We start from the raw sequence: 26862 nt of genomic DNA, 5'->3' as shown, positions 1-26862 counted from the left end.
TCTTATACAGAGTCCGATCTCGACCCGATCGACTAGGTCATCTCATTTGAGACATCAACCATATCCACAATTTCAATCATCAATTCCGTCATAATTATCACCATGTGTGTGGCATGGCGTCCGATCACGGCCTGATCGGTTAGGCCATCTCACTTGAGACGTTATCCTTTTAATAGATCATCTCACTTCACATTTCTTTCCCATCTTTCAATACATTCGCACGAGTGGCCTCATTTATTAAGTTGTTCTTGGCCCTTGGCCATATTTTACAATTCAAGTTTCCTTTTTTTACACATTCAATAACACTATCATCAGCAACAATAAGGCCTATCATGTAAGGCAATTGTACATATAAGGGGAAGACTTAGAAAATCATAAGCACATAGAGGCCTTTCATACAAATTGACATAACAATCTTTATTTGATTTTTGACATGAAGCCTTCACCTTTCTCAACACACATTCCACATTTTTAAACACATCCTCAAATGACATGATGACATGATAAAAATTTAAAGCAACTATTGAACATGAATCTTTCAACACAACACATTAGGGCAGTCAATTCTAGTATGATCAATTTAGGAACTTACACCAATTACACAGACACTAGGGGTTCGATTCTCAAAAGAAGGGGGTTTAGCCATACATACCTGGATTCAACCTTTTAGTGTTATTAAAACCCCCTCACTACTCTTACAGCTTCAATCTACATCAACATAAATCAATTGGACCAATGTTAGCAAAATTTTCCAGGTTTTTGGTTATGTTGGCATTTTATCGAACACCTAAAGTGCATAGCATTCTACTACCCCTAGCAATGGTGTTCCTTCATCCAATAATCCTTCCTTCCCACCAACAAGATATAATACAATATCATCTGACTACTAATTATCTTCTTTAGCACCATTATAATCACCAATGAGCTCACATTCACAAAATTTCACTAATTAACTCATTACAAAATCTCTACAACACCCAATAATCTAGTTTAAGTGTTTATGGCTTCCAATCATCGTTTCATAAGTGATAGCACTTATTTATTGCTTATATATTCACTAAAAATTCATGCATGTAGGTTTAAGAGTGGAAAATTACCTTTTGTAGACCAAATCTTGAAAATCAACTTTTGGGGTGTTCTAGTGATTTTGAAGAAATCCTATGGTTACAATCAAAATCTTGTTGTAATTAGTGATTGATAATTGAAATCATTATAAAAACACACTTAAAAACTCACCTTTAGTGCGTATTGGAAGCCTTGACCGGATGGGTGATGGAGAGAAAAGCCCTAGTCTTGAAATTCTTTTATTTTTCTCTCTCCTCGCTTAGGTATTAATAGGCCTAAGTACAATATTTTTCAACTGGTGCTATCCCTGTGCTATAAGACTTTAGCTCACTGCTTTATTAAATTCTCAGCTTCCCTCCTGTGCTATAGCTGTGATATGGGGAGATAACTCACTGTATTTTCTTTACTTTTTGTTGCTTTGAAATTAGAATTCAAGTGGTCCCTATCATTACAACACTCAAGATTAATAAAATAATTATCCCCAAATATCCAAATAACTTTTTTCACTCCAGTAATTTCTTATGTAGTTCGGGTCTACATTAAATTGTATTCCTAAGCTCGAAATTGCTCGATTTAGCTATGAAAATTCACGGGGCTTTATAACCAGTTCACAAGGAATAACCACAGTAAAGAATGTTATGCATAAAGGGAACAATTCAACAAGAGAAACTAATATATAGCAATGATCCCACAATATACAAGTCAACAATAAGGAAGCCAACACGAGTCAATAACTCAAATAAAGGCAAGTCAACTAAGATATATGTTATCTAAACTCCTTTTAAGGTTGAGCAATTCGAAGGATATTCAACAATTCAAATAATGGTAAGCAGCAGAAGATAATCATAACTCCAATTAAGACTAAACAATTATAGGATGACATAATAATAATTTCAGTTAAACATAAGCAATTATGAAAAGATAACATGACGATAGAAGAGGCAAAATCTTCAGTTAAGTCAAATAAGAGTCAAATATGCAATAAGAGTGAATCCTAAAGCAATTAATTCTAATTAAAACATGTAGAGGTGAAACACGCAAATAGGAACTCAAACGTATCACGAACAACTTCATACACAGTAAATATAAGGACCTAAGAACCCTAAAGGCCAACTTTCCACAAATAAGTCCGAGCACGCACTCGTCACCTCGTGTACACGAACTACAATCAACATATAAGACTCAAATCCTAAGGGAAAATCCCCCACATAAGGTTAGACAAGATACTTACCTCAAAGAAGACAAGCCGATACTCTACAATGAACTTCTCGGGTGAAAAGACCTCCGGACTGCTTCGTCTTCTCGGTCATCTGATAGTGTATTATGTAGTTCATTATAAAAATGATAATCTTATTCCAAATTTATTTATGTTCAGGACTATGGTTTGCGATAATATAATAAATGTTATTGATAAAGGTTCTGTTGGGTATTTGTGATAGTTTTTAGAACTTGTGGGTATAAGTCATGTTTTATATTTTTTAATAAAAAAAATAAAATATATTTTAAAAACTTATGTTCCAACACATTTTCTTCTTCAAATAAAATTTCAATAAATTTTAAAATCTATGGCCAAATACTAGCAAAGTTTAAATTCTAGATCTGTCTCTCCTTTTACTCTTGCTGGGATTAATTCTATCTATACCCGAGCCAAACGACCCTTTGGAAATAGGTATTATTTTTTTCTTTTTTGTTTTCTGGGAGGAAATAGGTCATTCACCTTTTTGTCTCAGGCGAAAATGACGAGCAGCAGCTGCAGATTTCTCTTCAAAAATGGCTTTATTCCAAATTTGGCAGAAACCCCATCATTAACAACCTTACTTGAAGCCCATCAAGGTATTTTACCTGCTTTTCATCTTCCTTCTTTTGAATTCTTGTTTTGTAAAACAAAAAAGAAGTTCCCCACATAGGAATCTTTGTTTTAGAACTACCTCAACCAATAAATGATTTAAAAAAAAAAGAAACTGAAAGGTACAATTTTTTCCCATTTCAGGTGCATATACAACAACTAGGACTCATAATGGTGGCTCACAGCTATTGTTTTGGGAAAGGCATATGAGCAGACTCTCCAACTCTCTAAGAATTCTTTTAAATTCAAATCCAGAACTTTTATTCAGTTCAGAAAGATGTGGACTCCCTTTTTCCTTAGTATCAACAAAACCAACTATGTGGGATTCATTGGTTCAATCTCTTGTGAATGATTCAATGAGAAAAGCTCTGCCTTTTGTATTGAAAGAAAGGAGAAGTGGGGAGGAATTGTCGATTACTTGTCTTGTCAGTGGAAATGTTGATAGTTTGGAGGAATTTGAGGGTTTAGATGAGGAAAAGATTTCTTCAGCTTTTGATGTATATGTCCATGTTGGTCCCTATGTTCCTCCACTCTTTGGTTGCCATGAAAATGCAGCACGTTTGGCAGTTGTTGGTCGTGGTAGGCATGCAGCAAATGCCAAATACTCAGACTGGGTTAGGTACTTATGCGCAAACAACTGGTTGTAGTCCTTTTAACTGTGATATACTCATGGAATTTCTCCTACATAGTAATGAATGGTGATTTAGCTTTTGTATCTGATTTGGTTATAGGGAATAGGTGAACTTTGTCGACACAATCTTTCTGTGGTGATGGGATTTCGTTGTTTTTGTTATAGGTAGGCAAAGGAAGCAATTGGAGAAGCTGAGGCCACCTTCTGTCAATGAGCTCCTGTTGTCAAACAACGGTGATCAGATCTTAGAGGGTTGTTTGACAAATCTTTTCGTTGTTTGTCGCAAGGTGATATGTCATTACAGCACTGTTAACCACCCTATTTTTTTTAAGTTTTGTGTTGCACTAAAACGAGTAGGACTTTTTCTTATATTCCATATAGTTGGCTGGATTTCAGATGGCCAAACATTTTTGTTTAGTTGATTTGTTAGTAACAATTAGTTCCGAGATCTTATTTGATCCTGTTGTAGGAGCAATTTTATTAGTCCATGGATGGTTTTTCAGGAAGTTAAATTTCAGCAAACTGAGCATCAGCATGAGTTTTTATTGCTTAAGAAAGGGAAAGGAATAGAATACAAAGCTGTAGTTATGTTAACTAGAGATATCATTTATTGAAGAAAAGGTTGATTTCTGTAGGACAGCCATCATTTCTATAGGCGGGGACTTGTAAATTTTGAATTTTACACTGTATTTGGAGTCCTCACTGTTGTAGTTATGCAATCTGACATTGTCACATATACATAAATAATTCATAAGTGAATTTAGTGATCAGATTGGAATCTTTGTATGAGAAGAAAAGATCTTGACTGCTGGGATTTTCTTCTAGTAGTACAGGATCAACATGATAGATTGTATTAGTCAATATACAGGAAGGTTATTGGCTGTATTTGGTTGTATAGACAATCACCAACTTATTGCTTGTCCTCTAGCGATTAATGAAACTTTTTCCGATAAGGTAACAATTAATAAAAATTACGCCTTAATGATCAAAAAGTACTAAGCTTTACGTCTGGGCACACTGAGAATGCTAAGCTATGCGTGGAACTACTCCTGAAGTGTAAGTTTGCTGGGGCTACCAAAAAAAAGAAAAAAAGAAAAGAGATTATTGGGGCTATGAAGGTTTGAGTAAAGCTTGAAGACAATATGGAATGCAATCCCTGTGTGCATTTGGTGGTCGATCTGGAAGAAACTGGAGGTTCTATGGAAGATGTACTAACTCCATGCTGAAGATCAACAGTAATTGTATGCCCTTGTTGTACTTTTGGTGTAGGAAGGAATATGCACAGGAGGCTGGTGATGACTCATTGATCTTATAGGTTCTTTCCACTGTCAGAAGGAAGGAACTATACTTTTTGCTTTTTGGATGTACGTGACACAGCACCATCTTAGTGCTGATGTCAATAAAAATGCTCTTTTACTGTTAAAGAAAAAGAAAGTGCTAAGCTTTACTTCAAAATGGACACATTATCTATACTGAAGGCATATCAACTTCTACCTAGCAGGAATTCCAGCAATTACTAACCAAGCCATCTGAACAGAGCAATTAGTACTGTTTTGCTAGGATATGGTAAATCCTCGGGGACAAAATTCCAGCTTCCCCTTTAGAAAGTGAATGCATGACGCTATTAACTTCATGTGGAAAGCTTATCTTGCTCACTTAATATGTACACGAGATGAAACTTAAAAGGTCAAATGGTATTTTGGAACTGTAATCTAGTGTGTGAGGAGTTAATAACTCTTATCATTTTGCTTTAACTGTTCGTAAATGGTGTATAACTTATACAAGGTCTATCATGTTTCTTACAGAAATTACTAAAAATTTTGTTGCAGGATGTTAACGACGATTATCACAAGGCTAGCGAAAGAGGCAATGAATCTACAGTATCAGTTGAATTGCAAACTGCCCCTCTAAGAGATGGTGTCCTTCCAGGAGTTCTACGCCAAGTAATTATTGAGTGCGTTCCTTTTCCAGCTGGTGGAACTTGACATATTTAGATTTTGAACTTCTCTTTACTGTTTGGAACTTGTCTCTGCATTTTGCAGAAACTTATCTGTAGAATGTAATAAATGCTGGTCAACTTGGAAGGGGTTGTTATTATTATATCGACTTGGTTTTGCCTAATGCTCGATATGGTTGGCACAGAATTATGCTAGAGGGTTCTCTGTTGCCCTAATTTTATATGTTATGCACATGTTACGTACTATAATATAAAGAATTTCCTTAATTGTAGGGAATCTGATTCAGATCTTGGACAGAGATCTCTTTTTATAATATAGGAGGCAAGTTAGTAATAACAACTCATTGATTAGTAGTTTGTTTACTAGTCCATCTTTGCCATTTGTGAATTTCTATCTGCAAGTTGTCCTATATGTTCCCAAGGGTGTACTTTATAGAAAGGTCTGACATTTGTCCTTGTGCATAATGACCATATTTGAACCACAAGGGCAATCTGAAGCTATTGAGGCTCTGTGGATTATTGGAGAATTTGACTGAAATGAGAAAAGTGGAGTTTTTGAATCGAAAGGATCAAATCATATTGTTTCTATATGATTCAAGTAGTCTCTGTCAAGAGAAATGCATTAGTTACCTTGTCTGCTAGGGAGCTGCTTGCTTTTAGAGAAAGAAGCTTTCATAATCACATGAGATCTCTCATTTTTTTGGGGTCAAATAATGAATATGATGATCCTGTGTTTGTGCAGCATATGCTCAAGAAACAAAATCCCGGTCAGAGAAATTGCACCTTCATGGTCAAAGCGTGAAATGTGGCTGGAAGCATTCATTACAAGTATGTGGTTCAGTCTAAGCTCAGAATTATCATTGACAGCATTATATACTCAAAGCTTGCTTTTATTACCCTGTGACAGCTCCAAATCTATTTCTCCTTACATGATCCAGTGGAGATGGAGTTTCTAGTATACATGTCTGAGTTGTGGTCCTAATGCTTAAACCTCTTGCCTCAGTTCTCCAGCTCCACTTCATGCTTATTACGTGCAAATATATAAGGTTAGACTCAGTTTAAAAGTGAAAGGTAGAGTAAAAAGTGGGCTCAATGTGCCATTATGAATTGCATATTCCTATATAGTTGAAAAGTGAAAGGTAGTGTAAAAAGTGTGCTTAATGTGCAATCGTAATTTGTATTCCTATATACAGTAAGAGGCTCTATTTTTACTGTTAGAATACTTACTTGAACTATTATTGTAGATAGCTTGAGGCTATTGCAGCATGTGGAAGTTATTCAAGCTCCTAGTTCATGGGAATCGCTTGAAGCAAAAACTTGGAGGGACGTAACATGGGAGGACAAGCTATTTGAGGTATCATAGATCCATGCACTAACACGTAAAATCACAGAAACATACATGTATGCCTACCCCCCCAACCCCCCACAAAAAAAACCCGGAACCACCCAAAAAAGAAAATAAGGGGGGGGGGGGGGATAAAAGAAGTTTTGAAGCTGCTTAATGAATAATTCCCTTACTGATGTTTGTGTAAATTTCAGCATGCGCCTGGAAGGATCACTGCACTCATCCAGGTAATAAAAGAGATTACTTTTTTTAACGTCTGTGCCATTTAATAGAGATTAGTGATTACCTGTTTGATTCTGTACCATTTTTAACGCTATTGTACATTTGTCCACCCTTACATGATAATTGATTAAAATATGAGACTTGAGTATTCATCCTGCTTTCCCCAATTAGAAACACCAGTCAAAATGCATAATTTCACATACTGAAATAGTCTTAACATACTGAAAATGGTAGACACCTATGTGAACAGAAGTCGTTATTTTGAGATCGACACCTATGTGAACAGAAGTAGTTATTTTGAGATCTTCTCTTATGGTTTGCTTCCAGACTCCATATGTGGGATTGCATTGGGTTTGTTGCTCTTATGGTTTGCTTGTAGAAGAAGATGTTATTACCTGGATCATATAGGCTGTAAATATTTATCTGTTCAGAGCATCCTATCTTGTTGATTCTCCTTTCCCGTCGCCTCTAGCTCTCGTACCTATGAAAGTTGACATGACTCAATCCTCAAGAGTATGATTCTGCCTGGCCTTTCTTCTTCGACCCAGACAATTACTAACTACAATTTATGTAATTTTGATTTATTATATTTAAGCAGCCCGCTGCCCAAAGCCCCACCCACTTTTCTGCATAGACCTAATTTAGAATGCTGTATTGGAGGGCATAAGACCAGAACTCTCAAGGATGTCTAATAGAGGAACCCCCCCCCCCCCCAAACCCAACCCAACCAACACACACAACCACTGCAGCATTGGATCTTTTTGTTGATTTATTGTGTAGTCTTTCCTTTTATAGACTTTAATCATTGGTCTACATGCACTATGTTTGTCGCTTAGTAACGAGACTCGTCTTTGTTTTTCTGCAGAAGGAGATTATGGAAATGGCAAGCGTAGAAGGGTATCCAGTGGTTCTATTTAATGACTGATATACCTTTTGGAATGGTCCCAGCTTCGAAGCACAGCTGGTTTTCCAGTGATGCAAGGGCTAGTCTAAACTGGCATTCCTTCTATATTGTGGTGTCCACTTAACTTGGCGTTGAAGCGTTGATTACGCCTGCCTGTGATGATTTGATTTGAATTGAAGTCCGTTCTGCTTTTGGTATAAGATGATTGTTTTTCTGGTGTTTGTATATTTGAAACATACTCTTTCTACAATAAGGGAAACTAAAGTCAACTCCTCAGATAAAAAATGATAGTTTAAAGTTTGATCTAACAACCACGTTAACCTCACTGAAAAGAATTGCTAACTTTAAACGACTGTCTTGAATTAGACCATTAGATTGAATTAACGTCTAAAATTTCTTATTGAGCACTTTTTCGTTAACAAATCAGTGAGAAACCACTGGTAATTCTTATGTACATTGCAGCTGCAGCATATTTCATAGATACGTTATTACATCATGTTTCTTGCGATATCTAGTACTCCCTCCATTTCAATTTATGTGAACCTATTTGACTGCTCATGGAGTTTAAGAAAAGAGAGAAACTTTTGAATTTGTGGTGTAAAATAAGGTACAAATATTTTCTGTGATTATAAATTATTGCATAAAAGTAAGTTGTTTCCAAATAAAGAAAGAGGTCATTATTTTTGACATATACTATAAAGGAAATCCTATCTACAAGCTGGAAATTAAACTCTTTGTCTTGAATATGAAATCCTTTCAAATAGAGAAGAACAATAAATAAATAAAATAATGTATTTTGTGTTTATATCAAGTCAAACAATTTATGTTTATTTATAACATAAAAGTAATGAATAAACAAGAAGCGCAGAGTAAATTTTCTCTTATTTATGTGTGGAGTCGCAGTGGGTATCTATTTAGAGACTGAATGTTTGCATGTGTTTGGCATAGGGTTGGCAAAATGGTTCAAAGAACAAGTTAACCACCTATATTATCCACTAAAAAATGGGTTGGATAATGAACTTTTTAAAAACGAGTCAAATATGGATAAGAACCATATTATCCATTTAGAAAATAAATAACCAATAAGTAACCAATGAATAATCAATGAGTCTAACTTTTATATTTGTAAAGCCTCAAATTGGAGGTTCCTCAAGTTAGGGAGACTAAGAATTCTCCCAAAAGTGATCATATACAAGAAGTCATGGATAATATGGGTAACTCGTATTATCCGTCGGTTAACCCGTTTTTTATTCGTATTAAATATGGGTTGGGTAGGATAATTGATCCGTTTTTTCATTACCCGTTTTCGACCTGAACTATATCCGACCCGCCCCGCCCGTTTGACACTCCTAGTTTGGCATATCAAATCTTGCAGGCGTGTATATTGTATCGCTGCTTAGTTTATTCCTCTCGCCTCAAGGCTTCTTTTATTCTCTGCACCTCTGCTCTAACAGTTCACAAAAACATGTTAAGGATCAATATTACAAAACTCATCCAATTTTGAAGATATTTATTCATGGATACAAAGCTAATTCTATGTAACAAGAGTAGATGAAAAGTATTAATGGCCAAAATGAGAAACTTCGCTAAGTGTGTTTATAGTTTAATATATACGTCATAAATAAATAATATATTATTTATATATACTAATTAATTTTTCGACAAAAAGAGTTCAACTAACCACCTTTGAAGCTATGTGACTCCGCCACTAAAAAGAACTATTTATGTCCTTTTTTGGTTGTCATAATTTTTTTTGAGCCAATTTAACTAATCTTCAAAGTTAAATTAGATTAATTCAGTATTTTAAAATTAAAATTTTAATATTCAAAGGCTATATTAAAAGAAACTCAGACCTGTGTATTGTATCATATTATTACTTTAAGTACAATATTTATTGTATCCTTTATTCTAATAGAACGAACCGATTTGGTGTAGCGTTTTTTTTTCATGTTATCTTGCCCTTTTTTATTAATAATCCTATTTTATCTTTAATCTTTTATATAATAATTCTACGTTTTCCCACTAGTGGGATTAGACTGAATTGTTATTATTGTAGTAATTCTACCTTTTTATTATAATATTGTAAGTTTATTTTTCATATTATTAATGTATCACAAATAATATAATCAATTATATAAAGATAGGGTATGATACAATACAATACTATATTTATTAAACATATATAACAAACCATCCAAACAAGCTGTAAAAAATAGGTTCTTCCCTGCTCTATGGGAACAGTGTCACAAAACACAGCTTAGAAAAGCCATCAAAAGCAACCATTTTCCGCCAAATACAAAGTTCTTTCTCTCAAACTATTGAACGAAACCAATCAATACTTTCTCTCGGATCATCCTTTTCAAGACACATAAAAGTTAGTTAGGGTTCCGGTAGAGTGAAGGATGGCGGAACCGGCGAGTCCAGGCGGCGGCGGCGGAAGCCATGAGAGTGGCGGCGAGCGGAGCCCTCAGTCGAACTTGCGAGAACAAGACAGGTACCTCCCGATCGCTAATATAGGACGCATCATGAAAAAGGCATTGCCTGCTAATGGAAAGATCGCTAAGGATTCTAAGGATACTGTTCAGGAATGCGTCTCTGAGTTCATTAGTTTCATCACTAGCGAGTAAGCTTTGATTATTTTCGTTTTATTTATTGCTTCGATGAATTCGTAGATACTAGAGACCTATGTAATTTATACCAGAATCGAGTGTCAAATTTTATATGCTGAAATGGAGGAATGAGAATTTTATAGTAGGCTTGGAAGAATACCTACACAATTAGGTCTAGTTGCAAGTAACTCTATTTAATAACATGGATCGGTGATCTTTAATAAATGTTAAGTAATCTGTTACGATTGGTTAAATTAGACTGTGCGTATAACTTAAATCGTTATACTAATGGGTATAGAATGCTATGCCAACTGAAGTTGTGTGGCATTATACGTGGTAAGTTTCTAGCTTTAATGTGTATGCTTGGAGGTCATCTAATTTGGCTAATTTCTCATTTCAAGAATTTTTTTGGAATTCCTTTTAGGCTTAGATGGTTCCCTTTTTGTTTGTTGATAATATCCTTGGAACTTTTTCTGTGCTATTGTATATGGAAACAGATAACTAGTTGGCATACCTTTTTAGATCGATAATCTGTTAGAGTTAGAAACTTTTGTTGTGTTTTTCTTGTTTTCCAAAATTTTGTATGCATGAGAAATATAGCCGTTTAACAAAGTATTCCCCTTTGATAAATCAATAGGATGTCTGGGTGGTGCTGTTTTGATAGCATTAACAGAGGGGAGGGGACGTAATAGCTTACTCTATATAAACTCTGGCTATGACTCTTCCATGAATTGCCGAACAGCATAAAGCTCCCTTCCCCCTCTTTGCTGGCTGCTATCTTCCTTTCTGAAATCCCTCTTCACCATTCCCTTTCCCTTGGCTATGACTAAAAGTTGAATTGTTCACGGCATTCAAGAGCTAGGGGGATCATGGACATGTGATCACCTCCTGGTCCGTTAGGGGAAAAGAATAGTGGGAAAGATGTGTTGATAAGGAGTAGCAGACAAGGGAATAGTAGAGGCATCGTGTCCTTAATGGAGTAAAGTAAGTCGTCTGCTTTGTGAAAGGAAAGAACACGAAAACGAGGACTTGACTATAATAGAGGTGGAGTAGAATGACCTGCCATTTTAATTATGCCTTCAAGAGAAACAGGAAAAAAGGGAGGACGAGAATAGTAGTACTTGCATCAATGAGCCAGCAGGGAGGACGGAAGGCAAAAAATAGAAGGAAAAAGGTGGGCATGTCAGCATGTAATCAACCACTGTCTACGGTCAATCCCCCAAAAAAGGGCATGCTCTCTACTACAATTCTTCCCCGCGCTTACTAAGAAAATTAGGAACACATCGTCAAATAATTTACTGTTTCTACTTGTGACATTGGTTAGAATGGATCGTAGTTGAAACAAAAGAAGAATATTTGCTTTTGGTTTTCGGTTAGTGAGACAAAAACAAGAGCTATTGTGACTATCAAAAGTTGTGGCGGGTGGTAAATACCCCTCCATCTTTAACTAGAGGGTTCGAGCCCTGGGAATAGAGTAGTCTTTCGTAGGGAGCACTTTACCTCCCAAAGTGGGACTTCTCGGCCCGAATCTGGATTACTCGGGCCCCTAAGCGGGTATCAGACACTAGGTGGGAAAAAATAAATAGCTATTGTGAAGTAAGATTGGGCGCAGAATTTTTAAAAAAGAGAAGTCTTTTGAAATTTGTGGTCTAAAACAATTCACCGATATTTTATGTGGCTATAAATCATCTCATTGAGGGTAAAATAATAAGTTTAAATTTACATTCTTTCTAAATTTAGAAAGAGGTCATTCGTTCTGAAACTGACTAAAAAAGAAATAGGTTCAGTCTTTTTGAAAGGGAGCGAGTACTTTTTAATCCTCAAAAATATAATGTACAACAATCCACTGCTGCACTTTTGACAGGGATCATGCAGAGTTGCTCTGCACATTCTTATTTTTCCTATTTTACCTTACTTTGACAAGGTTACCTGTCCCAATCATGTTTCTATCAAAACTATGGCACGCCTGACTTTTCACTAGTTTTAGTGCACAATCGGGGGTGATATGAACTCAACTGAATTCCAGCTAAGAAACGAAAAAGAAGCTCACCTAAAGAGCAAATATGGAGAATTGCCCTTGAACAATGTGCTCGGTTAGAACCCAACAATGGAGTTCTGAGTAATTGAAGAGAGAGAGAGAAGAGGAGAAGATAGAATTCTTATTCAAAACATTACATGAGATAGTACAGAGTTGGGGAAAAATCAACCTATATAGGAGAGGCGGGAAAGTTAGTTGTAACTAATTTTAGGAAGTCCCATTCCTTCAGCTGCCTAGCACGTGCAACTCACGTGAGTTTCTAACAACTTCTTAACAAACTCCTAACTGATTTTCTAATAGGGTATTTAGCTAATAGGATCGTATCAACTACCTCCCTCTACAGACAATCCTTGTCCTCAAGGATCAAATAAAGGAAACCTCTGCTTCATGTCATAGTAGTCTTCCCAGGTGCTATCTTTAGGGGCAGCATTAAACCATTTGACCAGAATCTGAGAAACAGCACGCCCATGTTTTTGAATCATGCGTCTATCCAATATAGCTTCAGGTTCCAATAGAACATGACCTTCCTCGGAGAGCACCACTGGTAAGGTAACTGTGGCTGAGTGAGACCCAATCTTCCTTTTCAGTTTGGAGATGTGAAAAGTGGGATGGATCTTTGTACCAACAGGCAGGTCCAAGGTGTAAGCAACTGCTCCCACCTTAGCAATGATTTTGAAAGGACCAAAAAACTTGGGTGAGAGTTTCTGATAACCATGCGACTTAAGAGAGAGCTGTCTATATGGTTGTAGCTTGACATAAACCCAATTTCCTACTGCATATGCCCTATCAGTTCTTCCTTTGTTAGCTTGGGTCTTCATCCTATTCTGGCTTTCTCCAAATGAGACATCAACAGCCTGAGAATAGCTTCCCTAGCTTGTAGACTTCTATCAACCAAGTCTAATTGGGAGTCAAAACTCATATAAGGAAGCAAGGGAGGGGGCTTCTGGCCATAGACTGCCTCATAAGGAGTCATGTTGGTGCTGGAATGATAAGATGTGTTGTACCACCATTCAGCTAGTGGTAGCCACTGTGGCCATGTTCTTGGTTTCTCAAATGTCATGCATCTAAGGTAGGCTTTTACACATCTGTTAACTACCTCTGTCTGGCCATCAGTTTGAGGATGGTAGGCTGTGGAAGTTAGGAGAGAAACCTGCTGCAACTTGAACAACTCCTTCCAAAATTTACTTGTGAACACAGGATCCCTATCTGACACTACAGACTTAGGCATCCCATGAAGTCTAAACACCTGATCCATGAACACCTGAGCCACTTCCAAAGCAGTGTAAGGATGCTTGAGAGCTATGAAATGGGCAGCCTTACTCAGTCGATCTACCACTACAAAGATCACTTCTTTCCCAGCAACCTTAGGAAGGTCTTCAATAAAGTCCATGGATATGTCTTGCCAAACCTTCTCTGGTATAGGTAAGGGCTGTAGTAATCCTGGATAAGCCACAGTCTCATTTTTGCATTTTTGACACACATCACAGCTTCTTATATAGTTGTAAACATCCTGCTTCATTTTCTTCCAATAGAAATCCTGTTTAAGCCTTTTCAGTGTGGCTGTAATGCCAGAATGACCTCCTATAGGACTGTCATGGTAATAGGATAAGAGTTTAGTTCTGAATGCTTGATCAGTACCAATCACCAATTTATTCTTCCTGCTTAGAATCCCATTGTGAAACCTATAGTAAGGTTTAGTGGTTTTGCCTTCCTGTATGGATTTGATAAGCTGTTGAAGTGTGAGATCCTGAGCCCATGAAGTTTTGACTGATTCCAAAATATCTGAGCTGACATTGGAAATGCTGTATAGTTGAATGTCCTCTTCCCTTCTAGATAAAGCATCAGCAACCACATTCTCTTTTCCCTTCTTGTAGTCAATAGAATAGTCATAGCCAAGCAACTTGACCAGCCATTTCTGCTGGCTTGGAGTATTGATCCTCTGCTCCAATAGGTACTTAAGGCTGTGATGATCAGTTTTGATGGTGAATGGTCTTCCCAGCAAATAGGGTCTCCACTTTTGTACAGCAGATACTAAGGCCAGTAATTCTCTTTCATATACTGATAGTGCCCTGTTCTTGGCTGATAGGCCCTTACTAAAGAAGGCAATAGGTTTATTGTTTTGGGATAGAACAGCTCCAATCCCTTCACCAGAAGCATCAGTCTCAACTGTGAATGTTTTTGAAAAATCAGGGAGAGCTAGAACAGGTGCTGAAGTGATAGCCTTCTTTAATTCTTCAAAAGCAGTAGTGGCTTCAGCATTCCATTGAAAGTTACCCTTTTTGAGCAAGTTAGTTAGAGGCCTTGCAATCACACCATACCCCTTGATAAATCTCCTGTAATAACCAGTCAGTCCCAAGAATCCCCTTAGACCCTTGATGGAAGAAGGTAGGGGTCAATCTAGCACTCCCCTGTCAATCTAGCACTCCCCTTACCTTCTGATTATCCATAGATACACCATGCTCAGAGATAATGTGGCCTAAGTAGTCAATTTGAGTAACTCCAAAAGCACATTTGCTCTGTTTGATGAACAAGGTATGGAATCTCAGCACCTTGAAGGCTTCCTCTAGATGTACTAAGTGGTCAGTCCAATTTTGACTGTATATGAGGATATCATCAAAGAATCTAGGATAAACTTCCTGAGGAATTTGTGAAAAATCTGATTCATCAAGCTTTGAAAAGTGGAAGGAGCATTAGTTAAACCAAAAGGCATAACTAGGAATTCATAGTGGCCATGATGAGTTCTAAAGGCAGTCTTAGGTATGTCTGGTTCAAACATCCTAATCTGGTGGTAGCCAACCCTTAGATCTAACTTAGAGAAGTACTTAGCACCATGTAATTCATCCAGCAGCTCTTCAATTACAGGTATTGGGAATTTGTCCTTGACTGTGCAGCTGTTTAACTCCCTATATAATCCACACATAAACGCCAAGATCCATCCTTCTTCTTAACCATCACAATAGGGGATGAATAAGGACTAGTACTGTTCCTTATGATCCCAGAATCTAACATCTCATTCACCATCTTTTCAATTTCATTTTTTTGCACATTAGGGTATCTATAACGTCTGATATTAATAGGAGAAGTACCTTCTTTTAGGATGATCTTATGGTCATGCAGTCTAGAAGGAGGAAGTTGTTTTGGTTCCTCAAAGAGATCACTGTACTGCTGCAATATAGCTTGTAATTCCCCATTCCTACTAGGCTCCTTGGTTGAACCTTCCATTGCTAACAGGCTAATATCCACATCTTGCTGCTGGTGTTCCCTGAACAAGCCTACAGATATCATGCATAGCTCTGTAGGTTTGGTCAACAACTTGTCCATGCTGCCTTGCTGAATCAACTTGGTAGTTGGAGGTTGTATTCCCCTTAGTGACACCTTGTGCCCCATAATGCTGAATTCCATTCTGAGTTTTTTGAAGTTCCACATGATATCCCCCAATGTAATTAACCACTGAATACCCAAGACCATGCTGCACCCTCCAATTGGTAATACCGGCATATCTGAATCAAAGGGGACACCCTGCATCTTCCACATTAGCTTCTTACATATGTAGTTGCTTTTCACCTTCTTCCCATCAGCCACAGACACATCAAAAGGGGCTATAGCTGTCAATACACAACCCAATTTCTTGGCAATATTAAGGTCCAAGAAATTGTGAGTGCTGCCAGTATCAATTAGGACTTGCACAGCCTTGCCTTTGACTGACACAGTCACCCTCATAGTCCTAAAGTCATGCAGACCATTCATAGCATGAACTAACACATGAGGCAAAATGGACCCCTCATCATCAGTTTCCCACCCTTGACCAATCATACTCAATAATTCTGCTGAATCCAGCATCACATCTTGCTCTACCTCTCCTCCTTCTAAGTCTTTTTCCACCTCCATAGAAAACAGTTGTCTCCTATTTTTACACACATGACCAAAACTGTATTTCTCATCACAGTTATAACAAAGACCTTTACTTCTTCTTTCCTCCATTTCAGCAGGGGTGAGTCTTTTGGCATTTCTATAGGTAGGTTTAATAGGTAAGGTTTGGGAGTTGGCAGGTTTATTTGATGGTTGACTAAATCTGGGAATTATCTGAGTATTGGATTGAGAAGGTTGAGGGTTAACAGACGAAATTCTGGGTGTATTCTTGGTTGAAAATGAAGGATTCGAGGGAATCATGAAGACTTGTTTCTGGACTATCAATGTCTGCTCCTGAATCCTAGCTAAACTAATGGCTTTAGCTAGAGATCTAGGTGCTAACATCTTAACAGGTAAACCAATTTCTGGTTTCAAACCCCTAATGAAGCAGCTAACAACATATTCTTCTGATAATTCCAACCTATTTAACAGTTCATCAAACAAATCAACATAATCTTGGACTGAGCTTACCTGTCTTAGGTCTTTAAGGTCTCCCATGGGATCATCAAATAGCTCAGAACCAAATCGAGCATACAAGCAAGCTACATACTCACCCCACCTTGGCCAATCCCTGGTCACCCTGTGCTTCATATAGGATTGATGCCATTGTAGAGCCCTTCCTTCCAGCTTGCACGAAACTGCTCTCACTTTAGAGTCTTCAGGTATCTCCTCATATGCGAAAATCTGTTCGCATTTGTATAACCAAGTCTTTCAACCCTACACCATCAAAAACAGGAAATTCTGTATGATAGTCGCGATTGGGAGGTTGATGGCCCCTAGGACGAGGGCCTACCACCTCTGGCCTTTCATTCTCCACCGGAAACTCATGATTTTGGACTCCAGTTGTAACCAAATTCCCCATCAGCATTTTCCTAATTTCTTCCATAGCCAGGGCCACCCTATTATCGATAGATTTCTGCAATTCTGCCACAGATGATGTCACAGATTCTATCGATCCCTTGAGACTATCGACTTCTTTCCTCAATTCGTGCATTCGAGTGTTGTGATCGCCCATTTTCACAGCTCCAAGGAACGATTGCTCTGATACCAGTGATATGAACTCAACTGAATTTCAGCTAAGAAACGAAAAGAAGCTCACCTAAAGAGCAAATATGGAGAATTGTCCTTGAACAGTGTGCTCGGTTAGAACCCAACAATGGAGTTCTGAGTAATTGAAGAGAGAGGGAGAAGAGGAGAAGATAGAATTCTTATTCAAAACATTACATGAGATAGTACAGAGTTGGGGAAAAATCAACCTATATAGGAGAGGCGGGAAAGTTAGTTGTAACTAATTTTAGGAAGTCCCCTTCCTTCAGCTTCCTAGCACGTGCAACTCACGTGAGTTTCTAACAACTTCTTAACAAACTCCTAACTGATTTTCTAATAGGGTATTTAGCTAATAGGATCGTATAGTGGGGGGGGGGGGGATCAGAATTTGGAAGATTGAATATTTTCTGTCATTTCCAGCATGATATGTACCTTAAATCCTAAACGCTTACATAAATAGTATCCATGTAGCTAAAATCTTTTGGCTGGTATTATTTTACTGTTATTTCTTTTTCTGGATCATACAAGCTGTATATTAGATGTAGGTGTCTTTATATAAATACATGGAAGCACGTTCAACAAGGTTACTTTGTCCCAATCACGTGTCTTCTACACAAGTACTAATTTAATGCTTGGGAAGTTGGAATATGTGTTGGTACTTGTGTAGAAGACACGTTCTACATTGTTAAATGTTTGTTGTTAGAGAGTAGACTTCTATACATATAGATACCAAGATTTAGTTGAATGATGACACATGGAAGTAAAAACCACTTTCCTTGCATGTTTTGAACGTGTTTTCTTTTATTTTATAGAGCAAGTGACAAGTGTCAGAAAGAGAAGAGGAAGACGATTAATGGAGATGATTTGCTATCAGCCCTGGCTACCTTAGGATTTGAGGACTACATTCAGCCACTGAAGGTCTATTTGGCTAGGTACAGAGAGGTAACTGCAATTCTTTGTCATGTCCTCCAGTAATGGTTATGAACTTCAGTATTGTAGTTTTCAAGAGTTTGTAATTTGACTGGATATTTTATGCTATAATCACTGAGTATATGTTATTCTTGTGGTTGCTGAACAACTTCCTCTGCTGGATTACATGGATCAATGATGTTGTTTTAGATGGAGGTATACACAGTTTCTCCACATCATTGAGATAGATTTCCTTGTTCTTTTAAATTATGATTTTCATAAAAAATGTACTGCGGGCTTGTAACTGATATCAGGGAGATGCCAAGGGATCTGCTAGGGTTGGAGATGCATCTGTTAGAAAAGATATAGTTGGAAGTCAGCTTGGCTCCAATACGCAGGTAAAGTAGCGGTCATATTTTCTTCTATTCCTTCTTTGGTTCAGTTAGTTGATTATGTAGTAGTTCTTCTGACCTTGAAAGATTAAGTTACTTGGATATTCTTTAATATGACTCCTACTATTTTTAATGAAAAATGACAGTTTGTCTATGAAGGCTCTTTTGCACAAGGCTTAGACTATGGAAACTCTCAAATATGAATTTTGAGTAAGTTGTTCTCTTACCCTAAAACCCTTTCTCTAGTTATGTGCTTTTTATCTATAAATATTTTACCATGCAGTTACGCTCTTTTACTAGATTCAACCCCCTCATGTCATGACTTGGTCGGATCACTTTGCTTTATCCTACACTTTTTTGTGTTGTTTAATTCAAGTAACCAAAATGTTATTGCTTGGTTGCATCCAGTGGATGCGTATTTTACAAATGTAACATTGATTCCTACATAAAACTTAAAGAACAAATTCAAAAAACTGATTAGCATCATTTACATACAATGAACTTATCAAAAAGAATCATTCACATGACAATGGTTCTTCCAGCTAAATAGATTTACCAGGCCAACTGGCCGCTCCCTCGAAGCATATCTGGTTCCTTTCTTTCGTTAATGTCCAAAACAAAAAAAAACTTCAGGTGGAAAGCCTTCTTCTTGATCTCTGCAGTTTGCATAATGCACACTTGCAGAAATGAGACATTATTGAAATAAGAAACAAAAAAAAAAAAAACAGCTTCAGGTTTCCCTCTTCTCGATCTCTGCAGTTTGCATAATGCACGCTTGCAGAAATAAGAAACAATATAACCCCCTTATATTAATGAAATAAGAAATAGTGGAAAAGTCAAAATGGATTAGTTGCTTCCGGAAGTCCAATGATATAATAAAATTGACCTTCATTTTTTTTTCTTTTGAGGGGTTTTTGGGTTTGGAGGGGGAAAAGGCAAGTGGCTGGGCGGCAAGCAGGGGAGTTTCAAGTATCGAGAATCTTAAGCTGTTTGCCTATGTTACATGGACTGGTTATACCTACAGCTACTGAACTTTAAAATCAATACCAACGAATTCGTGATTTAAGACTATTTACCTTTTCTATATAAAAAAAAAGAAATCGTGATTAAGAATGACTATCCAAGGATGGTGACTGGTGAACAAAAAGGAGCTCTATACTATAACTAAAGCTTGGTTCACTAAACCTTGATCTAGCATCACAATTCACATTTTCCATCACATTTTCTAGGTATGAACGAATCCGGGGCCCAACTACCAACTCCTTCGAGAATTCCTTTATGAGAACCAAGTATAGGTGTTAAACGGGTGGGCCGGGCCGGGCCGCTTTTTTTGGACCCGTACGGGTTACGGTCCGGGCCTGTTCTGGGTTGATTCTTAACGGGTTTAACGGGTTCGGGTTCATCCGGGTAAAAATTGAACCGTACGGATTACGGGTTGTTGAGGGGGTCGGGCCGGGTTTAGTGTATTTTTTAATTTTTTTTTTTGTATTTTGTATAACTATTGTAAGTTATATTAATATAAAGAATACAAGTAAGATGGAAAAAAATTGCACTTATAAATTTCAAGTGCTACATTTATTTCAAAATTCAAACTTACAAATTGAAAGGTTTACATTTAACAAGTAAATTAACCAAAAAAGAATAAATTCAAAGGTTTTGCATTGCCTTAGTAAGTTCTTCATAATCAATATGAACTGGGTGACCTTCTTCTGGAGTGTTAAATTCGGATGGGTTACCATGTGTTAATATATTTCCAAGTTCCTCGTCTTCTGGGCTATCAACATCTTCACGCCCTTGATTTCTTCGTTCCGATCTAATCCAATCTCTGAAACATACTTAAACTTCCAAAGCATTGCTTCCCAATGAGTGACGGGTGTCTCCAAGTTGTTGTCTTGCTTGGCTAAATGCACTCTCTGATGCAACAGTTGAAATTGGCACATTCAGTACGACCCGAGCCATAGCGAAAAGAACAGGAAATTTCTTTCCATTCTCATGCCACCATCCCAACGATGAAAATTCCTTTGTGCGAGGCTCTTTTTGCTTCTGCAAGTAGAATTGAAGTTCATCAATGTTCCTGCTACTGGTTTGAGTGTTAGAAAATGTAGAAAAAATATTAAAACTATCAAGGTCTTCTTTATCATCCACAGTAGCAGAAGTGGTACAATGCATAGTGGGATTAACATTGCCTACATTAAGAGCAACATCATCAATTACATTTGCATAATAATTGTATAATTGTTGTAAATATTCATTTAGCTTGTTCATACAAGTATATAAATCTGGGGTTTCAGTTGGTCCAATCTCCATATAAGTATATAAAACATTCATTAATTGGTGACAATCAAACATCTTAATAGAAGGATTTAAAACGGCACCAATTAAGTAAATCGGAGGAATTGGAAAGAAATATTTTTTGAATTTTGCTTGCATTTTTTCAACAACATCCCTATATTTTTCTTTCTTCTTAAATTCAAAGAGTAGAAAAGAAATTTCAGCTATATGTACTAAAGCCATAGTAACAGTAGGGTAATATGCTCCAGAAAACTCAACAGTAGCTGTATAAAATTTATGTAAAAATTTAACAACATCATTAATGACCTCCCAAGTAGTAGTTGTTAACATACGGTTTGGATCAGTACAATGCGCATTAGCAACTTCAGTTATTGGGAATCTATATTTGTAGCAACATTTTAAAAATATATATGTATAATTCCATCTAGTAACAATTTCGTCTGGCATGAATCTGGGTTTAAGGTTATACTGGACACACTTATTCTTAAATTCCTTTATTCTAGATTGTCTATTATTTCCTTGAATAACACCAACTGCTCATCTAACATGAGTAATCTCAGTTGAAAATAAATCAAGGTCACTTTTAACAATTAAATTATAAACATGACATACACACCTAACATGAAAAATTTCATCAACAGGTGGTTGCAAATGCAGTTTTAATATTGAAATTGCGGCATTATTGTTAGAAGCATTATCAAAAGACATACACAATACTTTTTGCTTGAGATTATAAAATTCAACAACTTCACAAATAGTACTACTTATAAACGTAGCAGTGTGACTCTGATCTTCATCATATCTAAAAGCGATAATATGTTTTTGCATACAAGTATTATCATCTATCCAATGACATATAATTGTCAAATAATCATTTTCATTAACAGCATGACCAATATCAGAAGTTAGAGAAACTCTACAAGGAAGGTGGCTAAACAAATAACGTATGTATGTTTGATATTGTCCATGAAGTCTAAAGATATCAGCTCTACAAGTACTTCTAGGGATACCTTTAAATAAAGGATTGTAAATCCTTTGAATATACATAATAAGATATGATGAAGAAGCAAAAGAAAAAGGTAGACAACCCAAAGCAATCATTTTTGCTAACTCCTCACGATCCTTCATTTTATCATATTTCACAAGACCACCAGTAGTAGGGTTTAGAGTTGATTGATTTCCATCTCCATCAGATCCCCATTCTATAGGATGCTCAATTCTCATATGTCTACTAAGTGTCCCAGTCCCCCCTAATTGACCCCTAGTCTTATGTTTAAAAGTATCATTACAAAGTTTACATTTAACTCTATCAGTACCTTCTATTTCCTCAAAGAATTTCCAAACCTTACTTCTTTTTCTACGATTACTAGTCGGGGCCACAGGTGGTCTACTACTAGCAACACGACCACCACCCCTGCTAGCAGCTCCAACACTACTAGGTGTAAGTGGTATCTCATCTTCCATTTCTAATTCATTATCATCTATACCAAAATCTTCCTGCAATTGTTCATAGTCTATATTATTATCAGGTAATGTTTCAGGAATATTTGGAGAGGTATTTAAATTATTACCAGATGCTGAACCTGAAGTACTACCTCTTTTTTTATTTCCTCGATTAGTAACCTTGTTACAAACTCTTTTTGCAGCATTAAACATATTGTAAAAATTTAACTATTAGCAACAAAACAAATAAATATGCAAGTAAAATAGTAAATAAGAGAAAGAGTTGGAGGGAGTGCACCGAATTCGGCAATAAATTGAGCACTTGATGATTCCGCAACTCAAATGTTACCACGAAGAAACGTCAATTCTTCCAATTTTGAAGTTCAATTGTTCAAACTTCAAAAAATAAATACTACGATAAATTAAATTCCAAAAAAATAGCCAAATAGTTGATTGCACTTTAATAGGTGAAGATTGAAGAATGAGAGAATATGAGAATTGAGAGATGAGTGAAAAAATGAGGAAGAAGGGGGGGGGGGGGTATTTATAGATTTTGAAAGGGGGGTTAATTTTTTAAAAATAAAAACCCAAAATTGGGCTATTTGTGCAATTCACCGGTTTATGGGTACTGTTCACCTAACGGGTTGGACCGGTCCGGGTAACCGGTATTTTAATGGTAAACGGACCAACCCGCCTGTCCCCCCTAACCCAGCCCCCTTTAACCGGGCCGGTTCCGGTTTTAACCGGGATGGGCCGATCCGGAACCGGGTTGACCCGGCCCGTTTAACACCCCTAGAACCAAGCCTGGATGCCCCCTTGCGACTCTATTAGATCAATCCAAAATGCAGGAGAAGATGAGGTAGCAGCATTGTATTAGGAAAGTGTTTTAAGATGTCTCCTTGTATGGCTGTTGCATTTAAAATCGGAAGAAATTTCAAACCATGATTTGGATTCTTTTTATCATCCTAAACCTGCAGCTAGTGAAATTTGAAATCAATACCTATGAATTTGCGATCGAAGAATGGCTATCCAAGGATGGTCAATGGTTAATACAAAGGAGCTCAGTACTTCAAATAAAGCTTAGTTCACCAATCCCTGATCTAGCATCACACATTTTCCATTACATTTTCTAGGTATGAACGAATCCAGAGCCCAACTATCAACTCCTGCGTGAATTTTGTTACGGGAGCAAAGCTGTGATGCCCACAGCTCTATTAGATCGATCCAAGATGGAGGAGTAGATGAGGTGGCAGCACCGGATTGGTAACACTTCTAAGAGTTCTCATAATATGGCAATTGCAGTTAATATTGAAAAAAAATTCAAACCGTGTTTCTTTTATCATTCAAATTCTCTTGGTAGCTTGATACCATGAAATAAATAGAGGCAGACCTTCAATGATGGGATTTTTGGCTAGAGAAAGGTTATGTGACTTGGATGCATATCTCAACTCACTTAGTTGGTTGACCACCTAATCTATGATGAGATTCTCAATCGATATGATCAAATTTAAATGCTTTTATTGCTAATGAATATAGTGCAACTTGCACCAAAGGTGTGACCTAGTGGTCAGTGAAGTGGGTTGAGAATCATAAGGTCTTAGGCTCAAATCCTAGCGGAGGCAAAAACACTAGGTGATTTCTTCCCATCTGTCTAAGCCTTGACGGACATAGTTACTTGGTACCTGTTGTTGGTGGGAGGTAGAAGACATTCCAAGGATTTAGTCGAGGACCGGACACCACAATTATCAGAAAAAAAGAAAAGAATACAATGCAACTCTTGTTCAACAGCTTCTTGTCTCACCCATTTATGTACGTGGTAGGATTTGGACAAGTATCTGGTACGTGTGCGCAACTTTGAGCAAGTTATTAGTACGTTCAAGGATCCACATGATGTACCAAAATCCCTTTTTACACCTCTTAGTATCGAGTAAGTTGAGGAATGAAGACCCTAGGTAATATAGATATATCTACTAATCGTGGAGCAATGTTTCTTCACCCTAATGGACAACCCTCACCAGGACCTTAATTTGTCAAATCACCTCTTCTTCTGACATCCTTGAATAACTCCTATTGTTGCTATTATCCTTTGCAATATACTGGATTTTAAGAGATGAAGGTGAAACAAAGGAGTGAGTTGAACGTAAATACTGGTCCATAATTATTCTTGGTAAGAAAAGTGCCCACTTTTAGCAAAAAGCACCATCCCTTTAAGTTCTTTTCATTGTTTTGCATTAAATTCATAGGTTTGGTTTTACATGATTGTTGAAGGATAGGTGGAAAATTCTGCTCAGATAAGTAAAGATGGGTTAGATTCAATTTTAAAGAACTGTAATATTTACCACAATTACCTTTTCAAGTGAACGTTGTTATAGAATATAATTAAAAGTATATGGAGACATTCAATTTGAGACGGAGAAAGTATGTAGTAATCAAGTTTGTAAAAGTTCTTTCATTTGATTCAGGGGGATAATGCAGGAATCAAGAATAAAATACTTAACCGTGGGGTGACAGATTTTGAGCTTTGATACTTGTGTTATGTGTGTTTTTTGTGGATACATAACCCAAAAATTGGAAGCCTAATTCTAACTAAAAATAAAAAGGCTCTAATTTTTGTTTAATGGAAATTTGTTCAAGTTGATGTATAAATGCCAAGTTACTTTCAAACTAACTTCTTGTTGAACAGTTGAGAAGATTTGAGAGTGATTTAATAGCTTTGTGGACCTTTATAGCTAGAACTCCAGTGTCGTTCCAATTTAACAGATGTCCCTGAAGGGACTTGCTAGAACTCCAGTAGAAATTACGGAGTAGAAAATCTGACAACACGGAGCTTCAAAGATTGAATGTGCAGTAACCGTGACGATTAAGTAATTGAGCAAATTGATATTGATATAAATGCTCCCAATTTTGGAAAATGGGCTATATTGAGTCATTCTGAGTAGTTAAACTTTCTAGCATAATCTAGGGAAAGTGACATTTCTCTTACAGTGTCAATTGGCATATATGCTCTGAAGTTTGACATAATCCCTTTTTGTGATTTTGCAGAACAGTGATTAGTCGTTTGCTGGTACAGATGCCGAGTATCTTCCGGCTTCTCATCTTGCTGATCTTTGTATTAAGCTATTCAATAGCAATGTTGATTCTTGTTTGAGAGAACAAGAAACATAAAGGACTCCTACTAATTTCTGGATCAACTTTTTGCAAATATTTTTTGCTATACTTCTATTTAAATTCTCTTCCGCTCTGTACATACTGCTTGGTTTTGAATTTTCACTGAGAACAAACCTTCTATTGTAGTTTGTACAGCATCTAAGTGTCCAAACATTCGGATCTGTTTTATTCCTCTAGTTCTTTTATTGATCATTGTTTTCTCAAAAAAAATTATTATAGTGGGTTTTCTACTTTTTGCGCCTAGTCAAGATGTCTTCCTTCCTTCCCCCTCTTGTCACAAGATTCCTCCTTAGGGTGTTCTCAGAAAGTACTTGTAGCTTTAGACTCCAAAATCTTTTGGAAATCATAGTTCTTATCATTAAATTCAAAAAAATAAAATAAAAATCATTGGCTCTTTTTGCATTGATTTAGAAGGAACTTAATGATACTGCTACCCTTGGATAAACTAAACTGTAAATAGAGCAGCATTTTATGGAATTTGATTTCACCTTGTAAACTGTAAAGTGAAAAGGCCTTACTTTTCTTTCTCTTTTCGTTTGTTTTGCACTTGCTCCGTCAGTGCACGTGTGTCTTAACGGAGTAACACAAGGACTTGATTCGCCGTCTTGACAATCTTTTTTCCTTAATGTACTAGCTAGATTGCTTCCGGAGAAGGGTTCAATCACCCCGATTTTCTCCTGCCAGAGTTGAACTCTGCGCTTAGGCCAGAAAACTCCAAGACTACTTCTGGGATAGGTAGCAGAGTGAGGGAACAAGTTATATTTAGGATTGTAACCAGAGGATTATAATATCAGAATTTTATAATACGAAAAATATTTAGTAAATATACTTTTATTATTAGATGCTTGAAAATTAACACGTGGCAAATAAAGATTAGTGTGCGTTAAGCACGTCTGGTTGGTCGAGAGAGGGGATAACAATGCCACTTAGAAGTTGTTCAACGGAAGTACTAGGACTCCCCTTCCTATTCATCCTAGCCATGGTGAATCTTAGCAAGATGTTCGACAAAGCCACGCAGATGCAGTGGATATCAATATTTTCTAGTTTTGATAAATCAATTGTGTTTGGTTAATCATTTCAACTAG

The 26862-nt window shown here is 36.9% G+C and overlaps 2 protein-coding genes across 4 annotated transcripts; both read left to right on the top strand.

Annotated features, from left to right (window-relative positions):
* The first annotated feature begins 2742 nt into the window (after positions 1–2742).
* On the top strand, positions 2743–8325 carry LOC107797953 (uncharacterized). 3 transcript variants are annotated; one of them, XR_012696595.1, is made up of 8 exons: positions 2743–2898; positions 3056–3530; positions 3712–3829; positions 5372–5496; positions 6242–6327; positions 6407–6545; positions 6744–6853; positions 7039–7064. XR_012696595.1 is itself a non-coding variant. In XM_075225150.1 (8 exons), the coding sequence occupies exons 1-8, from the start codon at positions 2802–2804 to the stop codon at positions 7989–7991; spliced, it is 1104 nt and encodes a 367-aa protein (XP_075081251.1). In that variant the 5' UTR covers positions 2743–2801; the 3' UTR covers positions 7992–8325. The 3 variants fall into 3 exon arrangements, 1 of the variants encoding a protein (XP_075081251.1); XM_075225150.1 differs by lacking the exon at positions 6407–6545 and adding an exon at positions 7932–8325 and having other exon boundaries at positions 7039–7071; XR_012696596.1 differs by lacking the exon at positions 7039–7064 and having other exon boundaries at positions 6748–6853.
* A 1846-nt stretch (positions 8326–10171) lies between these two features.
* LOC107797954 (nuclear transcription factor Y subunit B-10) lies at positions 10172–25962 on the top strand. Its single transcript, XM_075225149.1, has 6 exons — positions 10172–10593; positions 18386–18515; positions 18693–18698; positions 18797–18880; positions 19021–19084; positions 25652–25962. The coding sequence occupies exons 1-5, from the start codon at positions 10373–10375 to the stop codon at positions 19075–19077; spliced, it is 498 nt and encodes a 165-aa protein (XP_075081250.1). The 5' UTR covers positions 10172–10372; the 3' UTR covers positions 19078–19084; positions 25652–25962.
* The last annotated feature ends 900 nt before the right edge of the window (positions 25963–26862 follow it).

This window comes from Nicotiana tabacum, chromosome 11, assembly GCF_000715075.1.
Source record: "Nicotiana tabacum cultivar K326 chromosome 11, ASM71507v2, whole genome shotgun sequence".
Taxonomy (NCBI): Eukaryota; Viridiplantae; Streptophyta; class Magnoliopsida; order Solanales; family Solanaceae; genus Nicotiana; species Nicotiana tabacum.
Note: the sequence above shows the minus strand (reverse complement) of the source record. Positions and strands in the feature narration are given on the sequence as shown.

Bases quoted from the DNA above. Each gene is read 5' to 3' on its own strand.
- LOC107797953 (XM_075225150.1), top strand. From the start codon at position 2,802: ATGACGAGCAGCAGCTGCAGATTTCTCTTCAAAAATGGCTTTATTCCA. The intron at 3,830-5,371 runs GTGATATGTCAT...ATTTTGTTGCAG, and splicing joins TTTTCGTTGTTTGTCGCAAG to GATGTTAACGACGATTATCA. The intron at 5,497-6,241 runs GTGCGTTCCTTT...GTGTTTGTGCAG, and splicing joins CTACGCCAAGTAATTATTGA to CATATGCTCAAGAAACAAAA.
- LOC107797954 (XM_075225149.1), top strand. From the start codon at position 10,373: ATGGCGGAACCGGCGAGTCCAGGCGGCGGCGGCGGAAGCCATGAGAGT. The intron at 10,594-18,385 runs GTAAGCTTTGAT...TTTATTTTATAG, and splicing joins ATTAGTTTCATCACTAGCGA to AGCAAGTGACAAGTGTCAGA. The intron at 18,881-19,020 runs GTAAAGTAGCGG...GAAAAATGACAG, and splicing joins AGCTTGGCTCCAATACGCAG to TTTGTCTATGAAGGCTCTTT.